Raw genomic sequence first — 26,833 nt, forward strand, 5'->3', positions numbered from 1 at the left:
CCTCCGCGGTCTCCCGACCTACCGGCCCGTCCGACGGCCCCCGTCCCGGTCGACTCTACGACCACGCTCCTTCCTACGCCTTTCGTCACTATAGCCGACCGCCCCTCCCTCCCTCCTCTCTCTCTCTTGCGCCCCCCTCCTCCTCTAATCCCGCGCCCCGCCACGTTAGTGCCGTCACAGTCCAGCCCCACGCTCTCTCTCTCTCTCTCCCCCTCTCTCTCCCACTGCCTCTGCGTCCATCCTGCCTCGCTCGTCTCATTCATCGCTCCCCTGCCCGCTCATCCATCCATTCATTCATGCGTCTCGAACCCATCCCATTCCGTCCCTTTCCGTTGCTTCCCCTCCCCTTCCTTGACCGGAGCGGAGCCCGTCCCGATCGATAGCTCGGCCAACGAGCCGCAGTCATTACGTCGGCCAGACCCCCGTCTCTGCCGAGTAGAGCCGGTCGACGACGATGGCAGCTCGAGCAGCGTGGGGAAGATGAAGATCGGTATGCTTGCTGAAAGATGGAAGAGACATGGGGAGACGATGGGTCGCACAGAGGTACACGCGACCAAAGGGAAAACGACGGACGGGACATCGACGCGGCACGACGCCGGCAGCGACGACGACGACAGGAGGCTTCGACAAGGGGCACGTCGGCCTCTCATCGCTTGCCCGAACCGTGCCGCCTACTCTTTCCGGGCCTCTTCGCCGCGCCCGTCTTAGCCTTGGGCCTAGCCGATCCAGCCGGTCCACCGCCGCCCTTCTTTGCACCACCACCGCCGCCAAACGACTTGCCGCCTTTACCGCCACCGCCACCGCCACCGCCGGTACCGCCAAAGCTGCCGCCGCTATAGTTTCCAAAGTCGTTTGTGCTCTCGGCCGTGTTGGACTTGGAGCGCTTCTTCTTGCCGCCAAAGCCGTACTTTGCGTCGCGGGCCGAGCGCGGCATGCGCGCCTTGCCGTCGGCGCCGCGGCCCACCTTGCCCTTCTTGGCGGCGCCGGGCTTGCCGCCGCGCGACGGCTTGTCGTCGAGCGCCTCGTCGAGCCGCACGTCGAAGTCGTCGTCGCCCTCGTCGACGTTGGAGTGCTCTGCGGGGGCGTGGGCGGCCGAGATGGGCGCAGGCAGAGGGATGTGGGGAGGGAGGGAGGGGATACGCAAGTGGTGAGTAACACAGACGGACCGTGGCGAGATAAACGCGCGCCGCCGCCGCCACCGTCGACACTCACTGCGCTTGAGGCTCTTGACCTTTTCGTTCATCTCCTTCTTCTTGCGCAGCCGCTCCTCGAGCTTCTCGACCTGGACCTTTTTGCCAAACTTCTTGAGCTCGCGCTGCTTCTTGGCCGCCTCGGACGCCTTGATCGACGCCGACTCGTCGAGCAGCTTCTGGCGGATGCGCTCCATGTGCTCGTCGGTCTTGACCATCTCGGCAAAGTAGTCGCTCGGGCGCGCGAACGGCGTGCAGGACGCCTCGACCAGCTTGCGCCCCTCGACGGCCGTGTGCAGCGCCTGCTTGTAGAAGGCGAGCTCGCGCTCCAGGTCGTTGTCGACGTCGGCCACGTCGTCGGCCACGACCCGGTCGTAGGTGACGCGCATCGTCTCGATCCACGGCATCTTGGAGCTGCCGGGCGCGTCGAGCCGGATGTCCTGGTACAGGCTCGCCAGCGCCTCCTTGTTGTTGACCTTGATCCGCTGCACCCGGCTCGCTTTCGCCTCCTCGGACAGCTCCACGTTGTCCGGCAGGTCCTCGTAGGCGATCTCTTCGTCCTCGCCGCCGTCCTCGTCATCGTCGTCGTCGTCGTCGTCGTCGTCGTCCTCTTCTTCGGACTCGTCGTCGGACTCGACCTGCGGCACCAGTCCGCTCCGCGCGATGCTGGCGGCCAGCGTGTCCCCGCTGGCGTTGGGCTTGACCGAGGGGAGCTCCTCCTCATCGCCCTCGGCGCCTTCCTCGTCGTCCTCCGCGCCGTCGTCCTCGACAGCCTCGCCGTCAATCATCTCCTCGTCTTCGTCCTCTTCTTCGTCTTCGTCGTCCTCGTCGTCGTCCTCCTCGTCGTCATCCTCGTCGTCATCGGCCTCCTCGGGCAGCTCCCCTCGAGCGGCCTGGAGCGCCAGAAGATCGTCCTCGGTGAGACCGTCGTCGCCGAGCGCCTCCATGAGCCTCTGCAGTCCCTTTTCAGAGACATCCTGCCCGTCCTCGGTCTCGGAGTCCGAGTCCGAGTCCGAGTCTGCCTCCTCGTCATCGTCCTCGGCATCAGATGCGCCGTCGACCGCCTCGTCGTCCTCTGCCTCGTCGTCGTCCTCCGCCTCCTCCTCCTCGTCCGAGGACTCGGCGTTGATGGGTGTGGCGGTGGCGAGCGCCGAAGTGGGCGCGCGAGGCTTGGCGGGAGATGCCTTCTTCGCAGGCGAGGCGGACGGCGACGAAGGGGAAGCCTTCTTGGTGGGGGTGCCGGAGGAAGCCACCGCCTTTTTGGGCGTGGAGCGCGAAGGAAGGGGCTGCGGCGGGCTAGGCTGACCTCCAGTCTGGGATCTCGTCTTTCGCCTCGGCGTATTGGCAGAAGGCGAGGCGGTGCTCGAGGTCGGGGCGGCCTTGGTGGGCGTGGCCTTGGCGGGGGTGCCGTTGGCCGCCTTGGTGGGCGTGGTGGCCTTGGCCTTCTTGGGCGTCGCGACCATGCCGGCTAATGGAGGAAGGGGTATCGGGGGTTGGGCAAGGGTCAAGGCTGTGGTGGAAGGTAGTGTGGTGGGACAGACGGCCAGCAGCAGGGTCGAGGAGGCGCAGGGGGGCAGTGGAGAAGGAAGCCCACAGAGGCCTCTGCGAAGAAGCCACGGCCCTCGAGAAAAAAAGTCGAGAAGCCGCCAGCCGCATGCACCCAGCTGCAGCGAGCAAAAATTCTCGCTCGGAGCCGATGCGTCCCCCAGCGTCGGGTCGGGTCGATCCATCGGGGAGCAGGGAATTCGCCCGATTCCGCAGATGAATCATCTCTGCAGCCCGTCAGGGTCCGCATGCACGGCGTTTTGACGTCAGCCAGCTGGGCCGGCCGCCGTCTCTGGCAGCTCGCCACCACCACCCGCGAAGCCTTGGCTTCTGCACCTCAGCCACGGCGTCTTGTCGTGGGCCCGGGTGGCTGGCGCTGGCCCTGGCCCGGCAGGGTCTCGCCGGTGGTCGCCTCCTCCCGCGGGTCCACCGACCAGCCAGCAGCCCTGTTCGGCCCACAGGCAAGCTGGCCGGCTGGGCTGCGGTGGCACGCCGGCACGCACAGCGACGATCCGACTCGACGCCCCTCCGATCGCAACCGCCCGCCCGACCGCGCCGTACCGGTAGCCTGCCGACCGCCTCGTGTGATCATCCTGCGTCGCCCAGTCAGGTCGGCCCAAGGGAAGAGGCTCGGCCTGGCAGTTGACCGACAGCCTGGCGCATCGACAGGTAGGAGACGTGCGGCCGGCAGGGCGTGGGTTGCTGTGCGTTGATGTCAAGCCGAAGCCAGCGAGTCTTCTCTCGCTCTGGGGCCCGAGATCTCGCACCTCTGCTGTCTCTTCGTTCCGCCTGCTTCCACGGTCGCCTACCGATAGCCAGCCAGCCAGCCTCGACTGAGGGTGCCGGGCAGAGCGTATAAGAACCCGGGCGGCCGCTCCGTCTCCTGGCCTCTCGTTCCACCACAACTGCCTTCCACTCCCGCCACACCTTTCGCGCGCTAGACTCTCTCTTCCCACTCTTTCTCACACACCCAGCGCACGCACGCTCACAACAAGCTCGCCCAACATGCACCAGGAGACGTTCAACGACAAGCTTCCCGCCTCGTCTGGCGCCGGCATTGAGAAGCAGGATGCGCAGCGCATCGACGACAACGCCAAGCGCGCCGAGAAGGGCGAGCCCCAGGTCGGTGGTGCCGCCGGCCGCGCTCAGGTCGCCAGCAAGGACCCTAAGGGTGAGTGCCCTTCGAGCCAAGCAGTTCGGTCCGGCGCACTGCTGCAAAGGCCGAGGCCCACATCGTGTCTAGCGCCAGCATCCCGATCTCGCGACGCATCGACTGACGGCCATTGCCATCTCGTCCTTCTCTCCCCTGTCCGGCGCCCTCGCCACGCTGCAGAGTTCGACGTCCGCGGCGGCCCCGGCTCCATGGGCAACAAGCCCGTCCAGGACCCCGTCGTCTAGGCGCCCTCGCAAGCGGGACCGACATCGTCTCTACGCGCAGGGTCGACCGCGCGGAGCGTCTCGATGATACCCTGCGCTCGTCGCTGAGGCATCGTCCGCCGCCGCCCTCGACGCAGCCGCTTTGCCCGCCTCGCCGTTGAGTCTTTTCAGCGTCCTGGCTGTCTGTCGTCTTGACACAGCATCGCTCCTTCGTACCGCGGTCGCCATCCCCCCACCGCCATTCGCAGCCACCGTCGCCATCACGTACTACTACTGTATCTCTAGTCGCAGCTCGTCCTTCCGAGCAACATCCAAGCAAGCCAACCCAAGTACCGAGAAGCGACCGTGCCGCCGGCTGCTCTCTGCTTGCATCTGCAACCATAGACGCCCGAATGCGCTGCACCCCGCCTGCTGGGCGAGTGCCGCGATGGGGGACGGGACCGCGCGCGAGCTTCCATAGTTCCGCAGCCCCTCTGATTGACCGCCGTCTGTTCGCCGTGGCCTGTGTGTGTCTGTACGTCTGAATCGTATTGCGCTGCCGTATCGAGGTGGACGACGTCGTGGAGGGACGGGGGAGGGCGAGTTGGGCAGGCCTGACCGAGGGACGCGTTGGGCGGGCCCCGCGGGGGCGATTTCTCGGATCCGAGCCAGATCCGGGCGTACATCGACCCCATTGGAAGTCGATGACGAGCGCCATCGCAGGCCTCTACCCATTCCCGCCGCTCCTGATCCGAGGAGATCTACATGTTGGTGCGGAAACGCGGGCCGGTCGATATGGAGGATCGTGGCGTTTGATAGGGAAGGGACGGGTCGGCGAGCGCGTTTGGCGGAGAGGTCAGAGCACTTTGACGACCTCGCGGCGACCGTGAATTTTCGAGGTGACCCAATTCACTTTGCTCCTCCCGCCAAACGACCTCCCGGACCGGCGGTGTTCTCATACATCTCGGCCGCGCGTCGTCGTACGCCGCTGGGACTTGCACTGGGACACGGATGGACACCGGGTTGGTGGTCGAGGGTGCGGTCGGATGGTGGGCTCACCTTGGTCGTTGTTGCGCTATCGTCGATCAAAGTCGGCGAGGTCGCACGTGAGGCGAGTCCGGCACGTGAGCTGGACGAGGTGGAGGGTCGGGGCTGCGCTGACCCCATCCCCCTTCTGCCCTCAATCGGGGCACCACCTCGTCCTCCATCTCCTCCTCCTCCTCGTGCTCGTCCAACCTCCCCCCTCTTCATCCTCTCCACCCCACTCCGGCGGACCATGGAAGCGACGCTGACGCACGCAGCCACGACGCTGCTGACGTGCGCGTTCCGGGTGCTGACGCTGCTGCGGATCGCGCCGCCCGTCCCGACGCCGCTGCCAGACCGGCTGGCGGCGATCCCCGAGGGCTCGCTCGACATCGACAACGGCATCTACGACGACGACTCGTTCGACTGGTGGTCCGACAGCTGCGGCCTGCACCACCTCAATCCGGTCCGCGTCGCCTACTTTTTGCAGAAGCTAGACGAGGCGGCGGCGGCAGCGGCAGGCGGCAATGGTGGTGCCAAGGGCGAGGGCGAGGGAGAGGGTGATAGGGTCGGGAGGGGAAAGGTGAGGGTGTTGGATGTCGGATGTGGCGCTGGCATCGCTACCGAGGAAATCTACCGTCGTCTCCGTGCTGCCGACGTGGGCAAGGTGCAAGGAGAGAAGCGGCGACGACGTAGCGGCGGCGGTGGTGGCGGCGGCGAGAAGGAGGACGACGAGAAGGAGGACGACGAGGAGGAGAGGTACGAAGTCATCGGACTCGACCCGTCGCAGCGATCCATCGATGTGGCCCGGTCGCATGCCGCCGCCGCCACCGCCACCACCGCCGCCTCTGGCCCTGGCCCGCTACGCATCCGGTACGAGGTGGGATCCGTCTACTCGCTGCCGCTGGCCACGTCGTCGATCGACGCCATCATCTGCTCCGACGTCCTCGAGCACCTCTACAACCTGCCCCTCGCCCTGTCGGAGATGGCGCGCGTCCTCAAACCGGGCGGCGTCGTCACCTTCGACACCATCAATCGGACCCCGCTCTCCTACTACCTCTCGATCTGGGTGCTCCAGGACGTGCTGCGCGCCATGCAGGCAGACGCCCACGACCACCGCATGTACGTCACGCCGTGCGAGATGCGCACAGGCCTCGTCGCCGCCGGCCTCGAACCGGGCCCGCAGCGCGACCTCGTCGGTATCAGGCCCTCGCTCCACTGGCCCCACGTCACCCTCTGGCGCCTCTTGACGGGAAGGGCCGGCTTCATGAGCGCCGTCCTCACCCGCTTCCAGCTCACCAGCAGCCTCGACATCTCCTACCTCTACTGCGCTCGCAAGCCGCTCCGGCAGGATGAGGGTGCCCGAGGACCTGGTCGCTAGGAGGGATAAAAGGCGGCGGCCGCGGAGGCGGCGGCGGCGTCCATCTTGAGCCGACGCGGAGATGGTCCACGCGATCGTCAGTGCCGTGCGGCTCTGTATCTGTCTGTCTGGTCTGGCTGTATCATTGTGTCAAGGAGCGAAGGAAGGGGGAACCGTAAATATACATCGTGCTCCTCGTCGAGGACAGAGGGCAGCGGGGAAGTGTCGGTGGCTGGCTGGAGTGCGCACATGCGTACGGTGCCGGGGATCGAGGTGCCGACGGCGGCGACAACGACGCTTTTAGAGGCCCTTGGCGGCGCGCTCGGGGCGGAGGGCGCGGACCTTGTGGCCGACGACCCACATCTCCTGGGCGGCGATGGCGTCGGTCTCCTTGTCAAAGTCCTCGCGGTACGTCTTGCGGTTGCCAAACTCGAGGGCGCGGCGAGTCTCGCTGCCGTTGCGGACCGACTCGTAGAGGCGCTCAAAGACGGGCTTGCACGCCTTCTCAAACTCGGGCGCCCAGTCGAGGGCGCCGCGGCGCGCCGTCGTCGAGCAGGCCTTGTACATGTAGTCCATGCCGTGCTCGCCGACAAGCGGGAAGAGCGACATGAGAGCCTCCTCGCACGTCTCGTTGAACGCCTCCGAGGGCGAGTGGCCGTTGGCGCGGAGAACGTCGTACTGCGCCTTGAACATGCCCTGGATGCCGCCCATCAGGCAGCCGCGCTCGCCGTAGAGGTCCGAGTAGACCTCGCGCTCAAACGTCGTCTCGTAGAGGTAGCCGCAGCCGACGGCGACGCCCATGGCCGTGGCCTTCTCGAGCGCCTTGCCCGAGACGTCCTGGTGCACGGCAATCGAGCCGTTGATGCCGCGCGACTCGAGGAAGAGGGAGCGGACGGTGCGGCCCGAGCCCTTGGGGGCGCAGAGGATAATGTCCTTGTCCTTGGGCGCCTCGAAGCCCGTCTCGCTGGCGTACGAGACCTGGAAGCCGTGCGAGAAGTAGAGCGTCTTGCAGTTGGGCATCTTGTCCTTGACCGAGTTGTAGACGCTGGTGCAGGCGGCGTCCGACAGCAGCAGCATCGCCGTCGTCGCCTTGGCCGCGGCCTCCTCGATCGTGAAGAGGTTCTTGCCCGGCTGCCAACCGTCCTCGATGGCCTCCTCCCAAGACTTGCCGCCCTTTCGGACACCGACGATGACATTGAGGCCGTTGTCCCTCATGCTGCGCGGGGCGGTGACAGGGGGAAGAGAGAGAGCAATAGAAGAGGGCTGCCGGTCAGCAAGAGGGAAAACCTGGCGGTAGGGTCGAGGCGGGCGGGTGGAGCAGCCAGCAGCCGGCGCGAGACGCTGTCCTCGAGGCGGGAGCATCCGCTTCTGCCTCTGCGCGGACTGTCCTCGTGCCTCTGGCCTGGATGCCTGCGCCCGCGATGCGGCGTGCCACAGCATTCCTTCCTCGCCCCGCTTCGACGACGGCGCCATCTCGCTGGATACTCACTTGAGGCCCTGTCCGTGGCCCTGCGAGCCGTAGCCAAGGATGGCAAAGGTCTCGTCCTTAAAGTACTGCTGGAGCTTCTCAATGGGCCAGTCCTCACGCTCGTAGACCTTCTCAGGGATGCCCTGGGTGAACTCGATGGTCTTGAGACCACGCGAGGCGGCGGGGGCGGCGGTCATCTTGGCGAGCGCGGGGCGGGTGGCGGTGGCAGCAAGCGAGAGGGATCGCGCCGAGCCGGCCGTGGCGCGGCGGGCGACACCGCGAGATGCGGCCCGGAGGGCGGTGCGTGCGACGTTGGCGTTCATGGTGGAGCGAAAGAGTCTGGGGTGGGAACGAGCAAGGATGCCAGGGGGTGAGGGAACGGTAGTGGTGGGTCGGGAGGGAAGACGCAGGCTCGCGAAGGTCGCTATTTGAGGCAGGCAGGGCGGGCGGGCGGACCGGCTTGGGCTGGGGCTGGCGACGACGAGCTTTCAGCCAGCTCGGGATTGAGTGGGGCGCAGAGCGCGCGTGCGCGCAGGTGAGCCTGGGGGGATGGCCGGCGGGGAANCACGGCGGCGGCGGGGGCTCGAGGCTGCTGGCTGGCTGCTGGCTGGCTGCTGGCTTGGCTGCTGCTGGCTGGCCGGGTGTGACTCGTTTGTTTCTTCTTGCTCGCCCGCCCGCCCGCCCGCCCGCCTTGGGCTCTTGCCCCAGCCCGTCAGAGGGCGGCATTTCTTCTCAAAGCGGGCCAGAGGCCTGCCGGCCTGCCTGCCCGCCTGCCTCTCCGGTTTTCCTGCAGGCAAGCAGGACCAGAGGCGCGCAGGCATGGCATGGCCAGGCCAGGCCAGCAGGTTCTTCTGGCAGCGCGGCGGCGGTGGCGGCGGCGGCGACCTCCGTCCGCCCTGCCTGTTGGTGGCCGGCCCCATTCAGCCGGCCTCTGTGGCGGCACCCCTCTCCTCCCAGCCTGCCGCTCTCCCTTGTCCACACGACCGCACCCGGCCTCCGTCAGAAAGGCCGCTCGAGACGGTACCAGCCGCAGTGCTTTCGGACACGATGCTGCAATGAAGAGAGGTCACGCCGAGCCCCTATCGGGTGGCATTCGAAGCAATCGACGACGGGGCTTCGTCCTGGACCGCCACAGCGATGGCGAGGACGGCAGGATACGACGACAGCGGCGGCGACGACGTGACGTCTGGCTGCTTTCAAACGGCCCACCACCGAGCACCAACTAGCGCCGGCCCTGACTGGACTGGACTGGCCCGGTCTGGAATTGGAAGAACAACGAGCGGCCTTCAGAGCGGGGCAACTCGCAGGCCGGCCGCTGATTGGGCGCACCGGCCCCCCGCGCCCGACCTTCTTTGCACGGCTCTTGCCGCACGCCTCGGCCTGCCTGTACGTCGTCGACTCGAGGGCATGCCTCTTTGTTCTGCCCGCCTGCTGCTGCTGCTGCTGCTGCTGCTGCTGCTGCTGCTGCTGCACCGACGACGGGCTCCTTGCCGCACGTCGACGCCGTACGTCGTTGTCGTCGTCGTCGTCGAGGACCCGCCGGGCTTTATCTCGGTCCAAGCACCATCGCCCTCCTGTCATTGGGCCACGAGCCCATCCATGCACCTCGTCCTTCCTACGGTAGCCGTCTTTCTGGGGCCGCTCTCTCCCCGCCTGCCTCGCCGTGACTCGACTGCGCAGGCGGATCGACTATCGGCCGGATTCTATGAAGCAAACGAGCAGGTCAAGTACCGCGGGCTACAGGGCGCAGTCGGCGTCGAGCCTGAGCACCCTGACTGTCCGATCGAAGCCGCAGCTGGCCACGCTGCGCTCGTCGAGGGCCACGACGTCCTTGATGATCGTGTTGCCGCCCCGGCTCCACGACACCACCCTCTGCGCCTCGTCGGTCGTCGTCGTCGCCACCGCTGCCGCCGCCGATGAGCCCGCTTCGGCGTCGGTAGATTCGACGAGGCCGTGGCACAGCACCTGGGCGCGCACCTTGCCCCGGAGGTCCACCAGGCGCAGCACGCCGTCCTCGGAGTTGAGCCAGATGCCCCGCCCCGACGGCAGCCAGCTGTGGCGCGGCGTCGCGTACGAGGACGTCGCGATCCCCGTCCACACCGTCCCCGCCCGCCGAGACGAGAGAAGCGGCAGCAGCAGCAGCCGCGACAGCGGACCCGTGGCCGCCGACGACGACGACGTGTTGAGGTTGGTCGGCGTGTGGTCGCCCGTCTGAGCGCAGATGTAGAGGCCCGACGGATCCAGCGACAGGGAGAGCTGGGCGGTCGCGGTATGGTCAGGCGGCACAGGGAAGCGAGAGATGTCTCGTGATGTTAGTCACTACTGCTGCCCTCCTGCCCTTTATAACGCTCGCAACGAGGCCAAGCCCGGCACGGCGACTCACGAGCGAGTAGCTGACGTGCAGATCCTCCGGGTTCGGGTTGGTGTTGAAGCTGACGAGGTGCCAGTCGCGTGTCGTCTCGGCAGGCTCTTCGCCAAGCTCTGTGGCGGCCAGCTGGTCGGTGAGCCCGTCAACCTGAGCGCCAGCCTCGACGGCAGCGCCGGCGCCCTCTCCGCTGGCATCCGCAGACAGAGGCAGCGGCAGGTAGTGCAGGAAGCTGTCGTTGCGCACCGTGAACGCGAGCCAGGTGCGCTGACGGCGAGCGTGGCGGACCAGGATCTCGTCTCCGCCCCGCGCCTCGATCTCCTGCACCTCGCCAGACGACGGCTGCACCGCGGCGCGGACAAAGATGATCGACTCCGGGTTGGTCTTGGTCTCGAGCTCAAACACCTTTTCAAAGGCGTCCGGGCCGACCGACGGGTGCTCTTCGTCGTCGTCGTCGTCGTCGTCGTCGCCGTCGTCGTTGTCGTCGTCGTCGTCATCGACCTCGTCCTCATCCTCCTCCGCCTCTGATCCATCGACAGCGCGTCCTTGTCGAGAAGCGGCCGCAGCTGGCACGGGGCGACGTCGGTAGACGATAATCTTGCGGTCGTAGCCGGCCGACGCGAGGTACTCGCCCGAGGGGCTGAAGGCCAGCCGGACAGCAAACTTGGCGTGGTGGCTGAGCGACTGCACCGGCTTCCTCGTCATCTGCGATATCGATGCGTCGAGCAAGAGAGAGAAGGAGAGGTCAGATGCGCTCGTCCTTTGCATACAAGGCTCGATGTTGGCGCGCTGACGGCACGGCGGCCACTCACCAGGTCCCACACGACGACCTTGGCGTCCATTCCGGCGCTGACGAGGCACCTTGGGTTCCCGGGGTCCTGCGCGACGGCCAGCACCGCCGCCCGGTGTCCGGGCACGTCGTCGCCATCGCCCTCGAGGATCTCTTCGACCTCGCCGGACTCTGCGTCCGAGAAGACGATGCGCTTGTCGGCGGCGGTGGTGACGATGCACGGCTTGGACGAGTTCCGGAAGCGGGGCGGGCGGGCCGAGGTGTCGAAGCTGCGCCGGGGCAGGGGTATCCGGGTGATGGAGAGGATGTTGGAGGCATGCAGCGTGCGATGCGTCGAGACCAGACGGAAGGGAAGCTGCGAAGGTCCCGGCAGCGTCAGGGTGAGCGGATCCACGACGGAGCGCGACGAGTGGGTCGCGTCGAGCGAGGCCTTGAGGCGCCTCTGCTGGGCGGCGCGGAGGGTCGAGTTGTACGACTCGACCAGCGTGCCGAGGTCGAGGCCCGGATCGTACGACGTCGAGGCCGAGGTGGCGGGGATCTCGAGGCCGGCCTTGGCCGCATCCCGGCGCAGCTGCTCGGCGGTGGCGTCGTAGCCGTTGGAGCTCAGGAAGCGCTCGACGATCTGGTGCGTCCGCAGCGTCAGGTCGTACAGATCGGCAGGTGCCGCTGTCGATGCAGCAGCCGCCGTCGCCGTCGCCGTCGAGCTGCCAGCGTGCGACATGGTCACAGTCGGCAGGGGAGAGGGAGGAGTTGAGGCGTCAGAGAGAGAGAGAGGTGGTGGGTGTCGGGAATCAGCAAGCACGGACCGAGTCGAAATGTGGAGAGTCGCAAAGGCGCGCAGCCAGGCGGCTGCCAGCTGCGCACAGTCCACCTTCCTCGCCATACGAGGCCAGCCAAGCCTTGCTTAGCTTGCTTCTCACGGTCAGCCAGCGTCTCGCGGGTTGTCGCTCCATGCGCTGTCCCCGATTCGCTTTATTCGCGGTCATGGATGATATCCTAGATAATCGTATGTATGGTACAGGTTCGCCGGCCAGCGTCGGATGGGACGGGCACGCGGGGGGGATGGGACAGAGGCCGAGACGGGGCGAGACGAGGCGAGGCGGCGCTGGGGCGCGCGCGGCGCGGGATCGCCTGGCCGAGCCGCTCAGAGGTCGGCGGGCAGGTAGTCGCTGTACTGCTTGCTCTTGACCTTGTTGAGGTCCTCCTCGGTGATGGTCTTGACCTGGTCGCCGGCGTTGTAGCCGAAGCGCTTGGCCGAGTTCGAGGCGCCGGCCTTGAAGAACGAGGGGCGCCTGAGGATGGTGACGACGCAGCTGCCGCCGAGGCCGATGTTGTGGGTGAGGGCGTGCTGGACGTTCTTGACCTGGAGGGCGCCGGCGTCGCCGCGCAGCTGGTCGACCATGTACTTGATCATGCCCAGGCCCGTGGCGCCGAGCGGGTGGCCCTTGGACTCGAGGCCGCCCGACGGGTTGACGACCCAGCCCTTGCCGCCGTCGTTGTACGTGTTGAGCTTCTGCTCGACGAGCTTGTGCGCCTCGCCCTCGGCGCACAGGCCGAGCGCCGGGTAGGTGACGAGCTCGTTGGGCGCAAAGCAGTCGTGCAGCTCGAGCACCTGGATGTCCTGCGGGCCGACGCCGGCCTGCTTGTAGGCGGCCTGGGCGGCGCGGCGCGACATGTCGGCGCCGGCGAGCTCGATGCGCGAGCGGTCCTCGTAGAGGCGGATCGAGTCGGTGGCGATGCCCATGCCCGCCAGCTCAATGGCGCGGTCCTCGAGGCCGTGCTTGCGGACAAAGTCCTCGGAGACGACTACGGCGGCGGCGCCTCCGTCCGAGGTGGGGCTGCACATGGGCAGCGTCACCTCGCGCGTGATCTTGCGCGCCTTGAGCACGTCGGCGGCCGAAGGAGCGACGCGGAACTGGGCGTAGGGGTTCTTGACCGAGTGGCGGTGGTTCTTGGCGGCGATCTCGGCAATGTGCTCCCAGGTGGCGCCGTGGCGCTCGCAGTACTCGAGGCCGGCGGCGCCAAAGATGCGCGCGGCAAAGGGGCCAAAGTCCTCGACCTCGTACTCCTTGTCGCCCTCGATCTCAAACAGCTGCGACATGGTGCCCTCCATGGGCGCGGCGCGGTCGGTAAAGGCCGAGCTGAGCGAACCGGGCGCCATCTTTTCAAAGCCGACGGCGAGCGCGCACTCGGCCTGGCCCGCCAGGACGGCGTTGGCGGCGAGGGCAAAGGCGCTCGAGCCCGTCGAGCAGTTGTTGTTGACGTTGACAATCGGGATGCCCGTCATGCCGAGCTGGTAGAGGACGCGCTGCCCGCACGTCGAGTCGCCGTAGACGTAGCCCGCGGTGGCGTAGTCGACCGAGTCGTACGTGATGCCGGCGTCAATCAGAGCCTTGACCGCACCCTCGAGGCCCAGGGCGGGGTAGTCCTTGTCGCCGGGCTTGGTGAAGGCAGTCATGCCGACGCCGACGACGTAAGCCTTTCGTGCAGCCATGGTTGCGAGGGGTTGAGGATGGGAGGGAGGGTGAGTGCAGAGGCGAGGGAGGGAAGTCGAGAGCGTGGCGGCTACAACGGGAGCAGGGGAAGGAGTCGGGAGGTGGTGGATGGGTCGAAGAAGGATGGCGCTGGGCGCGGCGGAGGGTGGCTTTATGTAGCAGCAGCGTGACGGCGAGGTGAGGAGCCAGGCCGGGTGAGCGAGCCAGCGGCCCGAACGTCCTGCCTTTGGGCGCGGCAAGGGCAAGGCAGGGCGAGGGCGAGGGCGAGCGAGGTGGGCCGGGGGGCCAGGCAGGCCAGGCAGGCCTTAGCTCCGCTTGCGGGGAACAAGCTGAAAGCCAGCCTCGTCCTCGTCGTCGTCTTGCGGCGCCACGCCCAGCGCACGGCTGCCACAGGTGGGGCAACGAGCAAGCGAGCCAAGCAAGCGGCCAAAGCCTGCCGTGAGAGCCGCTCAGCGAGCAAGGGTCCATCCACCCCCGCACTTTTTCGGCCGCGCTTGCAGTCCAGCGAGCGAGCTCCAAGTCCGAAGTCGGCCAGCGGGCCCCCATGTTGAAACGGAGGCTAGGGCTGTTGACCGCGCCTGACAAGACACAGATGAGGCCTCCCCGCTGACTGGGCTCAAAGGACAGCAGCTTGGCCACTGGTTCAAGCCATCAACACCAGGTGTCCTAGCCTGTTGCCATCTGCTTGGTGTTGCATGGCTTGACAAGACTCATGCCCGCCCAACTGTTGCGCACCGCTAGGCCAAACCAGGCAGCACAGGCAGCAGCCTACGTGACGTTGACAGATAGAATGAGGGCAAGCAAGCTGCTGGCTGCTGGCTGAGCGTGCAAGACTAGGCTGAGGTGCTGCAGACGTTGGGACGGACGGCCAGCAGCGGGCAGACCATGTAGCAGGTGGCCGCCTCCCTCTTCCCCGCCTCTTAAGGTATCATCTGCAACAAGCTGCCCCCGCCAACCTCTGCCAACATGAGGCTGTTTGGCACGGAAAGGTGTCCTTTAGAGGTGCAAGAGCGGTACATGCAGGCGGCCATGTCATCGGGCGCAGCCTCACTCCGACCTGGCCCCTCTCTCGTCGTCCTCGCCAGCAACGTCCTTCGACTTGACAAGGCCAGGGCCACGCTTCGCTCGAGACTGCCAGTTTGCACGGCCGCGTTCCGGCCCAACCAGCCCGCACCTCTTCGCTGCATCGCCGAATCGCTGAATGAGAACATCTCGGGGCCAGAAGTGCCGTCTATGGTACAGGTCTAGGATCACGATGCTCGGCGCCGTGGAGCGCACCGACGCCTCTATAGCCGCGCCTGCTCCTTCCTGCCCGGCGGCGGCGGAGGGGGGCTGCGGAGGATCGAGGCCTGGGTCATGGTGGCCACCATGCCGAGCTCCTCGTCCCACAGCCTGGCCTCGGAGTAGGTCTTCTCGGCCTGCCCGCAGATGGTCTTCATCTCGCGCAGGTGCCACTTGTTCATGTCGGGGGCCTCGGTGTGGTAGCGGAAAGCGCAATCGAGCGACGAGCACGCACCGACGGCGTCGAGCGGGATGTTGGAGTAGGTGACGGGGATGAAGGCGATGGCGGCGTCCATGGTGAAGGCGAGGAAGCAGGCGTTGGCCGACTTGGCCGACACGGGCAGCGCGCGCGAGTTGCCGCCCGGCGGCGGCGGCAGGGCGGACGACGAGGGCCCCAGGTCGACGCGGCACCGGAACCAGTCGACCGAGACGCGGTCCGTCAGGGCGAGGTGGTCCTGGGTCGTCGGCTTTGACGTGTCGTTGCCGATCATGTTCTGGTAGTGGATGCTGGTGGGCACCTGGCGGCTCTCGCCCAGACGCATGCCGAGCTCAAACATCTCGAGCATGCCGCGCGCGCGCTGCGGCGTCAGCCCGCCGGTGCGCACCCGTTCGTCGATGACGTCCCGCCAGCTGGGCACGTCTTCCGGCCGCTGGACGATCGTGCTCGGCCTGGCCGAAAAGGGCGCGTAGGGGACCTTGAGGGGCTCGGCGGGCTTGGGGACGGGCGCCTGGAAGTCGATCAGGGCGGCGAAGCACGATCGCTCCTGACCATTGTCCCAGGTCTGGTAGGCGGTGACGAAGCGGGTGGCAAAGGTGCGGGTGTCGCGGACGATGTCGACCTTGAGCCTGACGCGGCGATCCGATAGGGCCGGGCCGAGGTAGTTGCCGTTGAGCGAGTAGATGTTGAAGTCCGGCAGGCCCTTGCGGCCCTCGACGGTCTTGTAGGCGGCCTGGACGACAAAGGCGAGGGTGCAGCCGCCGTAGGCGATGGCGGCCGAGTTGCCCTGCTTCTCCGGGAACGAGCAGGTGAGAAAGACGTTGGGCTCGTCGGTGGCCTCGAGCCGGATCAGCTCGACAAAGTTTTCGGCCTTCATCGAGGGAGGAGCGGCTGTCGTGTTTGCGGTCGCGATCGCAGATACCATCGATGTCGTGGCAGAGTGGTGGCGTTGTGTGATCCGTGGGAAGGCGTGGTGGTCTACAAGGGAAGATCGCGAGCAAGGATGGGCCTCTGTGAAAAGCCCCGCTAGAGCAGAGCAGAGGAGTCTTCCAGCTCCTCTGTGCCAGGGTGCCGGCTGGGGGTCCGGCCCGACGGGCAAAGCTATGGCCGGTGGCTCGCGTGGGCCGCCCCCTTTGTCACTTCGGAAGTCGGGTGACTGAATAAAGCCTGCCTGCCTGCCTGCCTGCCCGCCTCATCCCTCCACATCGGCGAGTGCCGACGTCACCCGCCTGCGTGCACCGCCACGACGACAACGACGACCACAACCACGCTCGACGGCCGCCGCGCCAAGCCAGGGGACCCCCTGAGTCGACTTAGCTGTCTCGCCCTGGCTTGGCTCATCCGGCGCCATGCGGTGGCCCTTTCCTTGCCACTACCACCATCCATCCATCCTTCTCTCTCCCTCCCTCGCTTTCACTCTCACTCTCACAACCTATTCACAGAGGCAACCGATCTCAACCGCCACTTGGCCCCCCTTCCTTGCCCCGACCAACACCTCCAACCGCAGGCAACCTCACAATGTCGTCCTCGCAGCAGCCACAGGAGGCGCCGCCATCGTACGACCAGGCCAAGGCGCAGCCCTCGAGCCAGCCCGCTGGGACGTCGTCGGCGGCCACCGCTGCCACCACGTCGGGCGGCCTGCTCTCTGCGCCCAGCGTCGCCGAGGAGCGTCGCTCGATGGAGGACATGCTGCGCCCGCTGCCCAAGGGCTGGATCCGCCAGTGGGACCCCGAGTCGCACCACAACTTCTTTGTCGATACGCAGGCCAACCCTCCGCGCTCGATCTGGGTCCACCCCTTTGACGATGACCAGTTCCAGCGCGAGCACCCAGACGAGGTGCGCAAGGAGCGCGAGCGCCTCGAGCGCGAGAACCTCGTCCATGCCGAGACCGACGACGACGACGACGAGCACCAACACCTCGGCGCCGCATCCAAGGGCAAGCCATCCTCGTCGTCTGGCAAGCCGCACCTCGGCGCCGCAGCGGTCGGTGGCGGTGGTGTAGGCGCTGCCGCCGGCTCCTCGTCGTCTGCGTCGGCCTCGACTCAGCAGCCAAAGGGCATGAAGAAGTTCGGGCGCACCCTCAAGGACAAGATGACGGGCACCACCCACGAGCAGCGCGAGCAGCAGCGCCGGCAGCGCGAGGCCGCCGAGCGCCGCGCCATGGAACAGCACCAGATGATCCGCAACGCCCTCATCCGCGCCGCCCAGACGGGCCAGCCCCAGTTCCTCGGACGCGACCAGCAGGGCCGCGAGATCTTTGCCCAGCCACCGCCGCCCGGCGCCTTCCGCATGGGCCCGTCGCTCGGCTACGGCCCGTACCAGACCATGAACGGGCCGTACGGCGGCTACGGGCCTTACTCGCGCCCCATGGGCCCGTACGCGCGCGGTGGCGGCATGGGCATGGGCGGCATGCCCATCCTCGGCGGTCTGGCGGGCGGAATGCTCCTCGGCGGCCTCCTCTTCTAGGCCGGCGTCGCAGGACATCTCGAGTTTCGTACCTCGACCTTTGTGTATCGTCCTTTTGCCTCTTCATGCCTCCTCGCTCAGACAAGATACCTTTTCGTTGATCCGGTCTGTCTGCGTCTCTGCCGTGGGTCCACGCGACGACAGGAGGCCGTCGAAGCGATCCTGACATGCGGCGATCTGATAAGCGCATCCTCCCTCAGCGGAGGGAATCGCTGCGGCGTGCGGCACGAGGCTGAGAACAAAAGGAGCCCCGCCGAACCGACCTATCGCGCGGCGAGCGGCCACCTTCGGCCTTCGACTGCGGGCCCGTGGCAGGTCGCGGAAAGGCATCTTAGCTTGCGTGATGCGACGCGCTGGGGCGCAGTGCGGGGGAGGCCAATCACATGCTTGCGCGCAGAAATGGTGTCAGGACGGGGGGCCACGACGTGCTCGGCCTGTCCTGGCCGTCGCTGTCGCCGGCCAATACCGCGAGCCATGCCCTCGCCTCGCCGCACCGCGATGGCCGTCGTCCTCTCGCGCAGTCTTAGTCTGTACCTACCCACCGGCACTTCGAGTCACCCTCCTCTCTCAGCGCCATTTCATCGATATCAGTAGTGGTATGAGCTCGGAGGCAGGAGCGTTTTCGCTGCAGAGGCCGGGGGCGGGGGCCGGCTGTCGATGGCCTCGGCTACGGCTCTCGCTCCCGCTCAGATGTCGGAGCGATCCACGATGGCACACAGGGTAGGCAGGCCAACGCCGCACGGCGGACCAAACGAGCAGATCCTCCCTGGTCTCGCAGCCCTCACGAGGCCGACGCTACGCCACGCCTCGCCACAACTCATCACGCTACTTGATGGTCAGCCGACACGCGTACGTGTACGCAGCGGAGCATGAGCGCTCTGATCCAGGGGACAAAAGCTTGGCCCTCTCTCCTGGTCATGCTGTCGATAGTTGGCCGGATTGGGCTAAACGAGGCAAGCAGACGGGGACAGCTGCCCCCTCGAGATCCAGTCGTCCGGCGCCGCTGCCGCCTCCTCCGGCCCGCTCCTCGTCCCCCACGCATCCACCTCGTGGCCAACAGGCGACAGGCGACAAGCGTCGTGCGTTAGTGCGTGCTTTGCGACCCCATCTCGCTAAGGCGCCATAATCAAGACGCCTTTGATGCGTCTGGCCGGCCTCCTATCGGCCCCGCCTCGTCTAGCGCCTCGCTCTCTATAAGACAGGACGCAGCTTGCTCATCGAGCAGAGGCGTGGCCCTCGTCCCTCTCCTCCTCCTCCTTCGCCTTCCTCCGTTCATCGCTTTCGCGGACCGCCAGAGCGCTGTTCCATCACCCTTTGCCCATCTGTGCCACCCGCTTTACGAACCACGCCCCTAGCTGGCCATGACAACGCCCGACAAGGACGAAAAGATCGGCGGTGGTGGCGGCGGCGCGGCGACGTCTGTTCAGGATGTCCTTCCCACCTCGCCCCACGTCGACGCCTCGAGCAGCAGCGTCGACCACAAGTCGCTCGTCGACACGCCATCCCGCGAGGACGCGAGCGACGAACAGGCGCCGTCCTACTCCAACAAGTACGGCGGCATCTCTGAGCTGCTGGGCCTCGGGGACCGGCCGCCACCGGCCCAGGTGGCCTGGACGGGCAAGCGCTCCTGGTTCCGCTCGACCTTTACCCAGGCCACCATCCTCGGCATGTGCAGCTTCCTCTCGCCGGGCCTCTGGGGCGCCCTCGCGGCGCTCGGTGCCGGCGGCTCGCAGAACGTCTCGACCGTCAATGCCGCCAACTCGCTCACCTTTGGTCTCATGGTGCTCACCGCCGCCTTTACCTCGGCCCTCGTCAACGTCACCTCGATCAAGTTCGCCTTGATCTTTGGCACCATGGGCTACGCTCCCTACGCCGCCGGACTCTACCTCAACTCCAAGACGGGCGCGCAGTGGCTCGTGATCTTTGGTGCCGCGTGCTGCGGCGTCTCGGCCGGCGTCTTCTGGTCGGGTGAGCCGCACCGGACGCGCCCCTCGTCGCGCGCGAGCCGTCGACAATGTCGCTGACCGCCTTTGCTCCGCTCCTCCTCTCACCTTTCCCACTCGACCGCCGGCAGCTGAGGGAGCCATCATCCTCGCCTACCCGGAACGGAGGAGACAGGCGCGGTACATCTCCTATTGGCTCATGTTTCGCGTCCTGGGTCAGCTGCTCGGCGGCATCATCAACCTCAGCTTGAACGCCAACAACAGCGAAGCGGGCAGCATCTCGCTCGACACGTACCTCGTCTTTGTCATCCTGCAGTGCCTGGCGCCCTTCTGCGCCATGCTCCTCAGCCCGCCGCACCGGGTGCAGCGCACCGACAAGACGCCCGTCTACCTCAACATCAACACGAGCACGCGCAACGAGCTTTGCCGGATGTGGAAGACGGTGACGAGCCCAAAGGTGCTCCTGCTGCTCCCCATGATCTGGCAGGGCACCTGGTCCGAGGCCCTCATCGGCACCTACGCCGCCATCCACTTTACGGTGCGCTCGCGCGCCCTGGGCTCGCTCCTGTCGGCCGTCTGCGCGTCGCTGTGCAACTACGCCCTTGGCTTCTACCTCGATTGGAAGCGGCCCGCCATCAACACTCGCGCCAAGAGCGCTTTCCTTGCCGTCTACTCGCTCCAGGCCGGCCTCTGGATCTGGGCCATCTACATCATGCACGAGTATACCGAGACCAAGCCCACCCTCGACTGGACCTCGGACGGCTACGGGCGCGGCTTCGCGCTGTACATCTTCCTCCAGGTCGGCTTCAACATGATGTGTGAGTGTCTTTCGTCGGCTGCTTGGTCTGCTGGCGGGAAAGACAGCCTCTGACCGCCGCCACACTCGCTCTCGATCTCCGGCTTTGCCCCATATTCGCTCTCGCCCTTGTGCCGGACAGACGAGTACGTCTACTTCCTGATCGGACACATCAACGACGACCCGGGCGAGATCGTGCGCATCGCCTCGGTCGTCCGCGGCATCGAGTCGGCTGGACAGGCCGTATCGTACGGCGTCAATTCGACCGGCCTGCGGCTGGATGCCGTGGCGGGGATCAATATGGCGCAGTGGGCGATCTGCCTGGTCCCCGCGTGGCTCGTGATCCGCAAGCTGGGCATCCTCGCCGACGGCACGCGCATCCACGAGGCGCGGATCTACGCTCCGGAGGAGAAGCGCGAGGCGCTCAAGAAGAGTGGCATCAGGGAGGCGGAGCACGACGGCACGGGCGACGTCCTCGAGCGGCGGCAGTAGACCGGAGCATTCTTCCTTGTTTTGAGCGGCATTCGGTAATGGCTCTGCACCTGCCTTGCATGAGGCCATTTTTCCTTCGTCTTTGTCCATTTCTCTCCACGAGACTGAGCCGTTTCGAGACGGCCCGCATGCTGCTGCTTCTCCGCCGCGCCACGTCTACCGACCTTCGACGGCCGCCTGCAGGTTCCAGAGGACGAGCTCGGCGAAGATGCTGCGCATCGCAGGGGGCCATACATCGACGAGGGGCGGCAAGGCACGGGGCGGAAAGGCAAAGGTCAGCACACTCCTCCGGCGGGACCGTCGTGGCCGGGCCAGCGCGCGACACTCACGATCCAGCGGGGCTGAGGCTCGGGGTGAGGGGGTCGAGCTGGTGCTGGTCCTGTCCGAGGATGAGGTTGGCAAAGTCGACGCCATGCACGTCGACTGGCATCCGTGCCGACCTGTCGAGGTACCCCTTGGCCACGTCGTCGCCCTGCGGCTCGAGGAGGGACCGCTGCGCGTTGTTGAGCTGCGAGATGCGGTTGCTGTGATACAGCGGGTGGTTCTTTTTCTGTCGAGGTGTCGCGGGACGAAGACAAGGAGGTCGAGAGGTCGCGGGTCAGTCGGCGATGCGAGGCGACGGATCTCGAAGCTCCCGGCGCGGGACGGGCGACTCACGACGGCGCCCTCGGTGCCCAAGAACCACTCGACGGTGTTGGCCTCGCTGGCGAGCGGGAAGTGGGTGTTTCGCCAGACGATGCGCGAGCGCTTCCAGGTCTTTCGGAGCGCGGTGAGGATGTCGACCATCCGGCCGCGCCACCAGAGGATGCGCTGCTCGCTGAGGTTGTCGATGAGGCTTGCGCCGCTGTCGATGTCGTCCGAGGCCCACCTGGCCAGGTCCCAGAGGCCCGAGTTGAAGATGACGAGGTCCGGCTCGCGGCGCAGCCGGGGCTTGGGCAGCGCGGGCGACGTGTAGGTCGACGAGGCCATGGCGGCCAGCAGCGGCTGGTAGAGGTCGGTGATGCGCGACTCGAAGCGCGTGGGCGCGTTGTAGAGGCGCTGCGACTTCCACGTCTCGGCGTGGTCGGCGCCGAACGAATAGACGGACGTCAACAGCAGGTCGTACTCGGGCACGTGGCAGAAGTGGGCCAGCGCCACGTCGGCATCGACGGCGGTGGCCTGGCCGTTGCTCTTGGCCGCGGCGTCGAGTGCGTCGCCCCAGGGATGCGCGCGGTCGATCTTGACCGCCTTTCTGCCGACGAGGGTGCAAAAGTGCTCGACCAGCGTGCGGTCGACGTGGTGGTCGCCGATGAGGAGCACGGTGCGGTTGCCGGCGATGGCGGCGATGCGCTCCGAGTCCGGCGAGCTCTTGAGATCGGACGACAGGTGCGGCGCGATCTGGCTCGGATCCGCAGAGGTACGGTGGCCGAGCGTCGATACCAGCCTGGCAAACAGGTCCGAGGGCGGGCAGGACGAGTCGAAGGTGCGCCACGACGCGAGCTCGCCGGCGCTGTGCGGCGACTCGACGTAGCCTGGCTGCGCAAAGGGGTCGCACCGCGCACCGCTCGACCCGGCGCGTATCGACGGTAGCTTCCAGCCTTGTGGTCGTAGAGATCTGGCGGGGCGGTCAGAGGGAGAGGACAGGGGCGAGGGCGAGGGCGAGGGCGAGGGCGAGGGCGAGGGCGGTCAGCACATCATCGCCAGGCCGCTGGGTGTTCTTGGGGTCGCGGTGAGCGGCTCCGCCAGGATGCTCACGATGAGCTGGGCGTGCCAAATGAGCAGAGGACGGCGACGGCTACAAAGCCTGCGCTGAAGACTGAAGGACATAAGGACGAGCAGCAAGCAGGCAAAGGCGGTCAGTCACATGCGTTCGCCATCGTCGCCCTTGGTCGACGTCGCCCGTGGGACTGCGCAAGCGGCGCTGACACGCACTTGTGAGGACGCGCCCAGCGACCTCGACGGCGGACGCGGATCGAGCCTTGGACTTGCCCGTCAGCGGGCGATAGTTGGACGGCATCTCGTCGTCGCCGTCGTCGTCGTCGTCGTGGGCGGCGGCGGCGTCGTGTAGCGGCGGCGAGGGGGTTGAGCAGAGTGTGACAGGGTCGGAGGCGCGAAGGTGTTCGGCAGTGCGACGTCGGCGGCGGCAGCGGCGGCGGCCGTGTGGAGAAGGACCGTGCGAGAATCGATCCAGATCGGCTACAGTCCCGATGAGCCCGGGCCCGATGATGATGGAATTCGATTTCGAGATTTTCCACTCTTGATCACGTGCTGAAGCTTGGCCTCGGCCGAGCCCAGTTGGAAACTTTTTCTCGATGGCCAGGTCGAGAGAGGAGCCGAGCTGGAGCGAGCGGGCGGCCGGGCGGGCGAGAGCGATAGGGCGAGGCGCTGGCCTCGCATGTCCAGGCCCCGTCTTGGCTGGGCGAGGGCTGGCTGACAAGGCAGCAGCTGCCTGCAGGGCGGCCCCGCCAGTTGGCCCAGCCGTGCCCGCCCGGCCGCCCGGCCGCCCGCCTGGCTGCCAGCGCGAGGAAGGACGTTGTCGCCATCACCGTCTCTGTCGCTCCCTCCCGCCGCACCCTACCCGTCACCCTCGCCACCCCCTCACCCTCAAGGTTAGTATCTTCGACCCCTGCTGCATCGCTTGCTGCCGTAGCGACCATCGACGACGATACGACACGACACGGCGACGCTGGAACGATCCGACCGGTACTGCATCCGCCCTTTGACCCGGCCCGACGGCGTGGAGCGTCTCGGCTCTCGATACGGTATCAGCGACGACGATGACGACGATTCAGCATGTCCAGCAGGGCCACACTCGCGGTATGCGACAGCGTCATTACCACCACGTAGCTCATTGCTGTGATCCAGGGGGGAACGACGCCGCTGGGCGAGGAGGGGAGGACGTTATGGACCGCGGCGGAAACTCGACATCAATCGCAGCGCTCGCCTGCCGTCGCAGCTGCCCTGCGAGCGCTTGGAGAAGGCATCAGGTCGCTGAGCGGCGAACTCGGTGGATTGCTGCAATGGAAGGAGAAGGCGCACGAGCATGAGCACACCAAGGGCCTTCGACCGAGGGCTTTCCATCGAAGCAGAGCCAGGCTGCTCCGAGCGGCGTCCATCAGAGCCGTGGGCGGGATATGCTGGATCAGTCGATCGACGCCCGACCACCGCCAATCACAGTCCACCAAATCGACCAACCAGCCAGCCAGCCAGCCACAGCCAGCCGGACTCGTGTCTGCCCAAAATTTGAGCCAGGATCAGCCAGGCTGACCCCGTTTCGTTCTGCTGTCCGCTCTGCGCTCCTCTTTCCCTTTTTCCACCAACGCCCGCATCGCAATCGCCATCTTCCTCTCATCGCTTCGATCGATTGGACAAACAGATTCAAGATGCTGCAGATCTACAAGGACCTTGACCTGGCCATCCCCAAGGAGGTCACGGTCTCCATCAACTCCCGTGTCTTCACCGTCAAGGGACCCCGCGGCACGCTCACCAAGGTTAGCATCGAGCGCCAGTTGACCATGGAGGATGTCCCGTGGCAAATTGGGTCTAGAGGGAGCCAGCTGCACGCGTTGGACAGCGGCGCAGGATGCAGGATATAGGGGCAGGAGCGGACGAGGGCGGTTCGGTTCGTCGGTGACGGCTGGCAGACCAGGGCGCCACGCAGTTGCTGCCCCGTTTAGGGCAGGGCGCAGGTCGGTCGAAGCGGGCTGCAGCGACGTCGGGGAGTCGGTTGGATCCGGACAGGCTGCTTGAAGGCAGAGGGCAAGCGTGTCCGCCTAGGACAAGGAAAGCTCGAACGCCTCGGCCGATGGTCGCAGGTGGCCCTGGTGTCCCACGGCAGCTGGGGACCAGTCTCGGCCAGACTGCATGACGGCGACACGGCCTCGAGTCTTAGAGACTTGGGAGGAGATGGCACGGATGGCGTTGGGGTGGGCGGTCGTCAAGCTGATGTCCGCGCGCCCGTCCATCGTGAACCAAAGGAGCTGACCCATTCTGCCGCTTGCCTCTGGCCTCTTTGCGACGACCCCCCTCCTACCAACAGCACCTCAAGCACATGAACCTCGATGTGCGCCTGGTCAAGAGCCCCAGCGGTGACAAGGTCAAGTTCATCATCTGGCACGGAGGCCGCAAGCACCTCGCCTGCCTGCGCACTGGTGCCGCCACCGTCGCGAACATGATCAAGGGCGTCACGGTCGGCTTCCAGTACAAGATGCGCGCCGTCTACGCGCATTTCCCCATCAACATCATCATCGCCGGCGACAACCGCTCGTGCGAGATCCGAAACTTCCTCGGCGAGAAGCGGGTCCGACACATCCAGATGCTCGACGGCGTCACCATCTACGAGGACAAGGCGCAGAAGGACCAGGTCCTGGTCGAGGGCAACGACATTGAGCTCGTCTCGCAGTCGGCCGCGCTCCTCCACGGCGCCTGCCTGGTCAAGGAGAAGGACATCCGAAAGTTCCTCGACGGCATCTACTGCACCGGCAAGGAGAGCATCGTCAAGGCCGAGGAGTAAGCGCGCACCCCCGCCGCTGCCCATCCCCGTGACCTTCCTTCCCTCTTTCGCTCCTCTTTCCTGTCCCTCTCACCCTCTCTTGGCCGCCGCCCTTGCCATGCCATCCATCCTTCACCCGACCTCCTCCCCATGCGCCTACGCACACACGCCTGCACATACGCATCACCACGCACACACACACACACATACGCCACCCGAGTGATCCGTCCTTTGCCGGGAACACGCCCGAGCTCTTCCCTCGCAGGAGAGACGCCAAAAAATCCCACAGATTATCCCAGCCATGCTGCCTGCCCGCCTGCCTGCCTGCCTGCCTGCCCGCCCGCCCCTGCCTGACTGCTTCTTGTCGTGCTGATTGGTGATTGCGACCCCCGCGAGTCTGCCACGGGCCCCGGTCATCCGACTCGGCTGCGACGCTGGCCGAGGGCCTGGATTGGCCGCACCGGCGACTGGGTGAGTCGGGCGACCATGCGCACCTCGACGCGACAAAGGCCGGATGGCGGTGTGAGGGGGTATACCGCATGATCGATTTCGTCTTCTCCTTCTTCTATGCCACACCCTCGACCCATCTTCTACAGCGGCTGAACGCAGCAAAGCGCCCAGCCTCAGAGCATGCGGTGGATGACGTGCTGCTGGAGGTCGGCGAGCGACTTGGCGTCGCAGACGCCCTCGCCCTGCTGAGCCGACGTCGCCGCCGCCGCCGCCGCCGACGCCGCGGTGCCCGAGACGGGCTTCGACGTCCTCCGCTGCAGCAGCTCGGCCCACCAGGGGAAGAGGAACTTTTCCACGATCAGCTTGAACCACGGCGTGAAGGCCTCGGCTGCGCGGGCGCAGAGCGGGTAGAGACGGTTCAGAGGAAGGCGGGCAGGCAGTGTGAGCTCGCGACCGTTGCAGCGGTGAGTCGTCCCAGATGCGGGGCAGGAGGACGGCAGGAGCGAGGCAGGAAGGGCACTCACGATCCAACTCGGTCATCAACGCCTTGAGCTCCTCGGGCGAGACCCACTTGACGTCGCAGACTTCGTTCATGCTGGGCTTGAGCGTCACCTGGGCAGTGATGAACAGGATGTAGTCGACTGTCGGCAGGAGGCAGAGGGGAGTGAGTGGGCGTGTCAGCGTACCAAGCTCTGGCCTCTCGCTGCGTCGTTGCGTGGCTGCGTCGCCGCGGGCGGCGATGCTCACTCTCGTGCTCCCCCCACGTCTCGTCGCCGGGGGCGAGGTAGTGGATGCGGGTGAGGTACTGGAAGTCGTCCAGGGGCACCTGGGCGGCAGGGATGCCGAGCTCGTGGTCGAGCTTGCGCTGGGCGGCGCGCCTGACGCCAATCTGCGCGGTCTCTTCGAGCTCGCCCTTGATGGCAAGCGGGTGCGAGCAGCAGGTGTTGGTCCACATGTTGGGGAAGGTGATCTTTTCGGGGGCGCGGCGCTGCAGCAGCAGCTTGCCTGAGACCGGGTCAAAGAGAAAGACGGAAAAGGCGCGGTGCAGCAGGCCCTTGTTGATGTTGGCCATGAGGTGGCCTGAAGCAGCGGCGGCGGCGGCGGTGGCGGTGGCGGTGGCGGCGG

General features: G+C 66.6%; 12 protein-coding genes across 12 annotated transcripts in view; 5 read left to right on the forward strand and 7 right to left on the reverse strand.

Annotated features, from left to right (window-relative positions):
* Nucleotides 1–646: 646 nt before the first annotated feature.
* On the reverse strand, nt 647–2,653 carry PFL1_04364 (uncharacterized protein; the record flags this gene model as incomplete). The annotated part of the gene is made up of 2 exons (XM_007881890.1): nt 647–1,074; nt 1,213–2,653. 2 exons carry the CDS (start codon nt 2,651–2,653, stop codon nt 647–649), a joined length of 1,869 nt encoding a protein of 622 aa, XP_007880081.1.
* A 1,087-nt stretch (nt 2,654–3,740) lies between these two features.
* PFL1_04365 (uncharacterized protein) lies at nt 3,741–4,133 on the forward strand (the record flags this gene model as incomplete). The annotated part of the gene is made up of 2 exons (XM_007881891.1): nt 3,741–3,906; nt 4,069–4,133. The coding sequence occupies 2 exons, from the start codon at nt 3,741–3,743 to the stop codon at nt 4,131–4,133; spliced, it is 231 nt and encodes a 76-aa protein (XP_007880082.1).
* Nucleotides 4,134–5,367: 1,234 nt separating this feature from the next.
* On the forward strand, nt 5,368–6,495 carry PFL1_04366 (uncharacterized protein; the record flags this gene model as incomplete). The annotated part of the gene is made up of 2 exons (XM_007881892.1): nt 5,368–5,697; nt 5,782–6,495. 2 exons carry the CDS (start codon nt 5,368–5,370, stop codon nt 6,493–6,495), a joined length of 1,044 nt encoding a protein of 347 aa, XP_007880083.1.
* A 279-nt stretch (nt 6,496–6,774) lies between these two features.
* Nucleotides 6,775–8,265, reverse strand: PFL1_04367 (uncharacterized protein; the record flags this gene model as incomplete). Its single annotated transcript, XM_007881893.1, has 2 exons — nt 6,775–7,690; nt 7,964–8,265. 2 exons carry the CDS (start codon nt 8,263–8,265, stop codon nt 6,775–6,777), a joined length of 1,218 nt encoding a protein of 405 aa, XP_007880084.1.
* Nucleotides 8,266–9,679: 1,414 nt separating this feature from the next.
* On the reverse strand, nt 9,680–11,818 carry PFL1_04368 (uncharacterized protein; the record flags this gene model as incomplete). The annotated part of the gene is made up of 3 exons (XM_007881894.1): nt 9,680–10,198; nt 10,326–11,012; nt 11,120–11,818. The coding sequence occupies 3 exons, from the start codon at nt 11,816–11,818 to the stop codon at nt 9,680–9,682; spliced, it is 1,905 nt and encodes a 634-aa protein (XP_007880085.1).
* A 423-nt stretch (nt 11,819–12,241) lies between these two features.
* PFL1_04369 (uncharacterized protein) lies at nt 12,242–13,591 on the reverse strand (the record flags this gene model as incomplete). Its single annotated transcript, XM_007881895.1, has 1 exon — nt 12,242–13,591. One exon carries the CDS (start codon nt 13,589–13,591, stop codon nt 12,242–12,244), a length of 1,350 nt encoding a protein of 449 aa, XP_007880086.1.
* A 1,287-nt stretch (nt 13,592–14,878) lies between these two features.
* PFL1_04370 (uncharacterized protein) lies at nt 14,879–16,015 on the reverse strand (the record flags this gene model as incomplete). Its single annotated transcript, XM_007881896.1, has 1 exon — nt 14,879–16,015. The coding sequence occupies one exon, from the start codon at nt 16,013–16,015 to the stop codon at nt 14,879–14,881; it is 1,137 nt and encodes a 378-aa protein (XP_007880087.1).
* Nucleotides 16,016–16,608: 593 nt separating this feature from the next.
* PFL1_04371 (uncharacterized protein) lies at nt 16,609–17,556 on the forward strand (the record flags this gene model as incomplete). Its single annotated transcript, XM_007881897.1, has 1 exon — nt 16,609–17,556. One exon carries the CDS (start codon nt 16,609–16,611, stop codon nt 17,554–17,556), a length of 948 nt encoding a protein of 315 aa, XP_007880088.1.
* A 1,361-nt stretch (nt 17,557–18,917) lies between these two features.
* PFL1_04372 (uncharacterized protein) lies at nt 18,918–20,787 on the forward strand (the record flags this gene model as incomplete). Its single annotated transcript, XM_007881898.1, has 3 exons — nt 18,918–19,524; nt 19,631–20,317; nt 20,438–20,787. The coding sequence occupies 3 exons, from the start codon at nt 18,918–18,920 to the stop codon at nt 20,785–20,787; spliced, it is 1,644 nt and encodes a 547-aa protein (XP_007880089.1).
* Nucleotides 20,788–20,943: 156 nt separating this feature from the next.
* PFL1_04373 (uncharacterized protein) lies at nt 20,944–22,783 on the reverse strand (the record flags this gene model as incomplete). The annotated part of the gene is made up of 5 exons (XM_007881899.1): nt 20,944–20,998; nt 21,117–21,337; nt 21,445–22,381; nt 22,522–22,582; nt 22,699–22,783. 5 exons carry the CDS (start codon nt 22,781–22,783, stop codon nt 20,944–20,946), a joined length of 1,359 nt encoding a protein of 452 aa, XP_007880090.1.
* Nucleotides 22,784–24,149: 1,366 nt separating this feature from the next.
* On the forward strand, nt 24,150–25,279 carry PFL1_04374 (uncharacterized protein; the record flags this gene model as incomplete). Its single annotated transcript, XM_007881900.1, has 2 exons — nt 24,150–24,257; nt 24,806–25,279. The coding sequence occupies 2 exons, from the start codon at nt 24,150–24,152 to the stop codon at nt 25,277–25,279; spliced, it is 582 nt and encodes a 193-aa protein (XP_007880091.1).
* Nucleotides 25,280–25,881: 602 nt separating this feature from the next.
* Nucleotides 25,882–26,833, reverse strand: part of PFL1_04375 (uncharacterized protein) — a gene marked incomplete at both ends in the record, with an annotated part of 1,788 nt that continues 836 nt past the window's right edge. The window contains 3 exons of the mRNA XM_007881901.1: nt 25,882–26,096; nt 26,233–26,349; nt 26,456–26,788. Coding sequence (XP_007880092.1) covers nt 25,882–26,096; nt 26,233–26,349; nt 26,456–26,788 — 665 coding nt within the window. The remainder of the gene's footprint in view (nt 26,097–26,232; nt 26,350–26,455; nt 26,789–26,833) is intronic.

The sequence above is a fragment of the Pseudozyma flocculosa genome (assembly GCF_000417875.1).
Source record: "Pseudozyma flocculosa PF-1 unplaced genomic scaffold scaffold00014, whole genome shotgun sequence".
In the NCBI taxonomy this organism is placed as follows: Eukaryota; Fungi; Basidiomycota; class Ustilaginomycetes; order Ustilaginales; family Ustilaginaceae; genus Pseudozyma; species Pseudozyma flocculosa.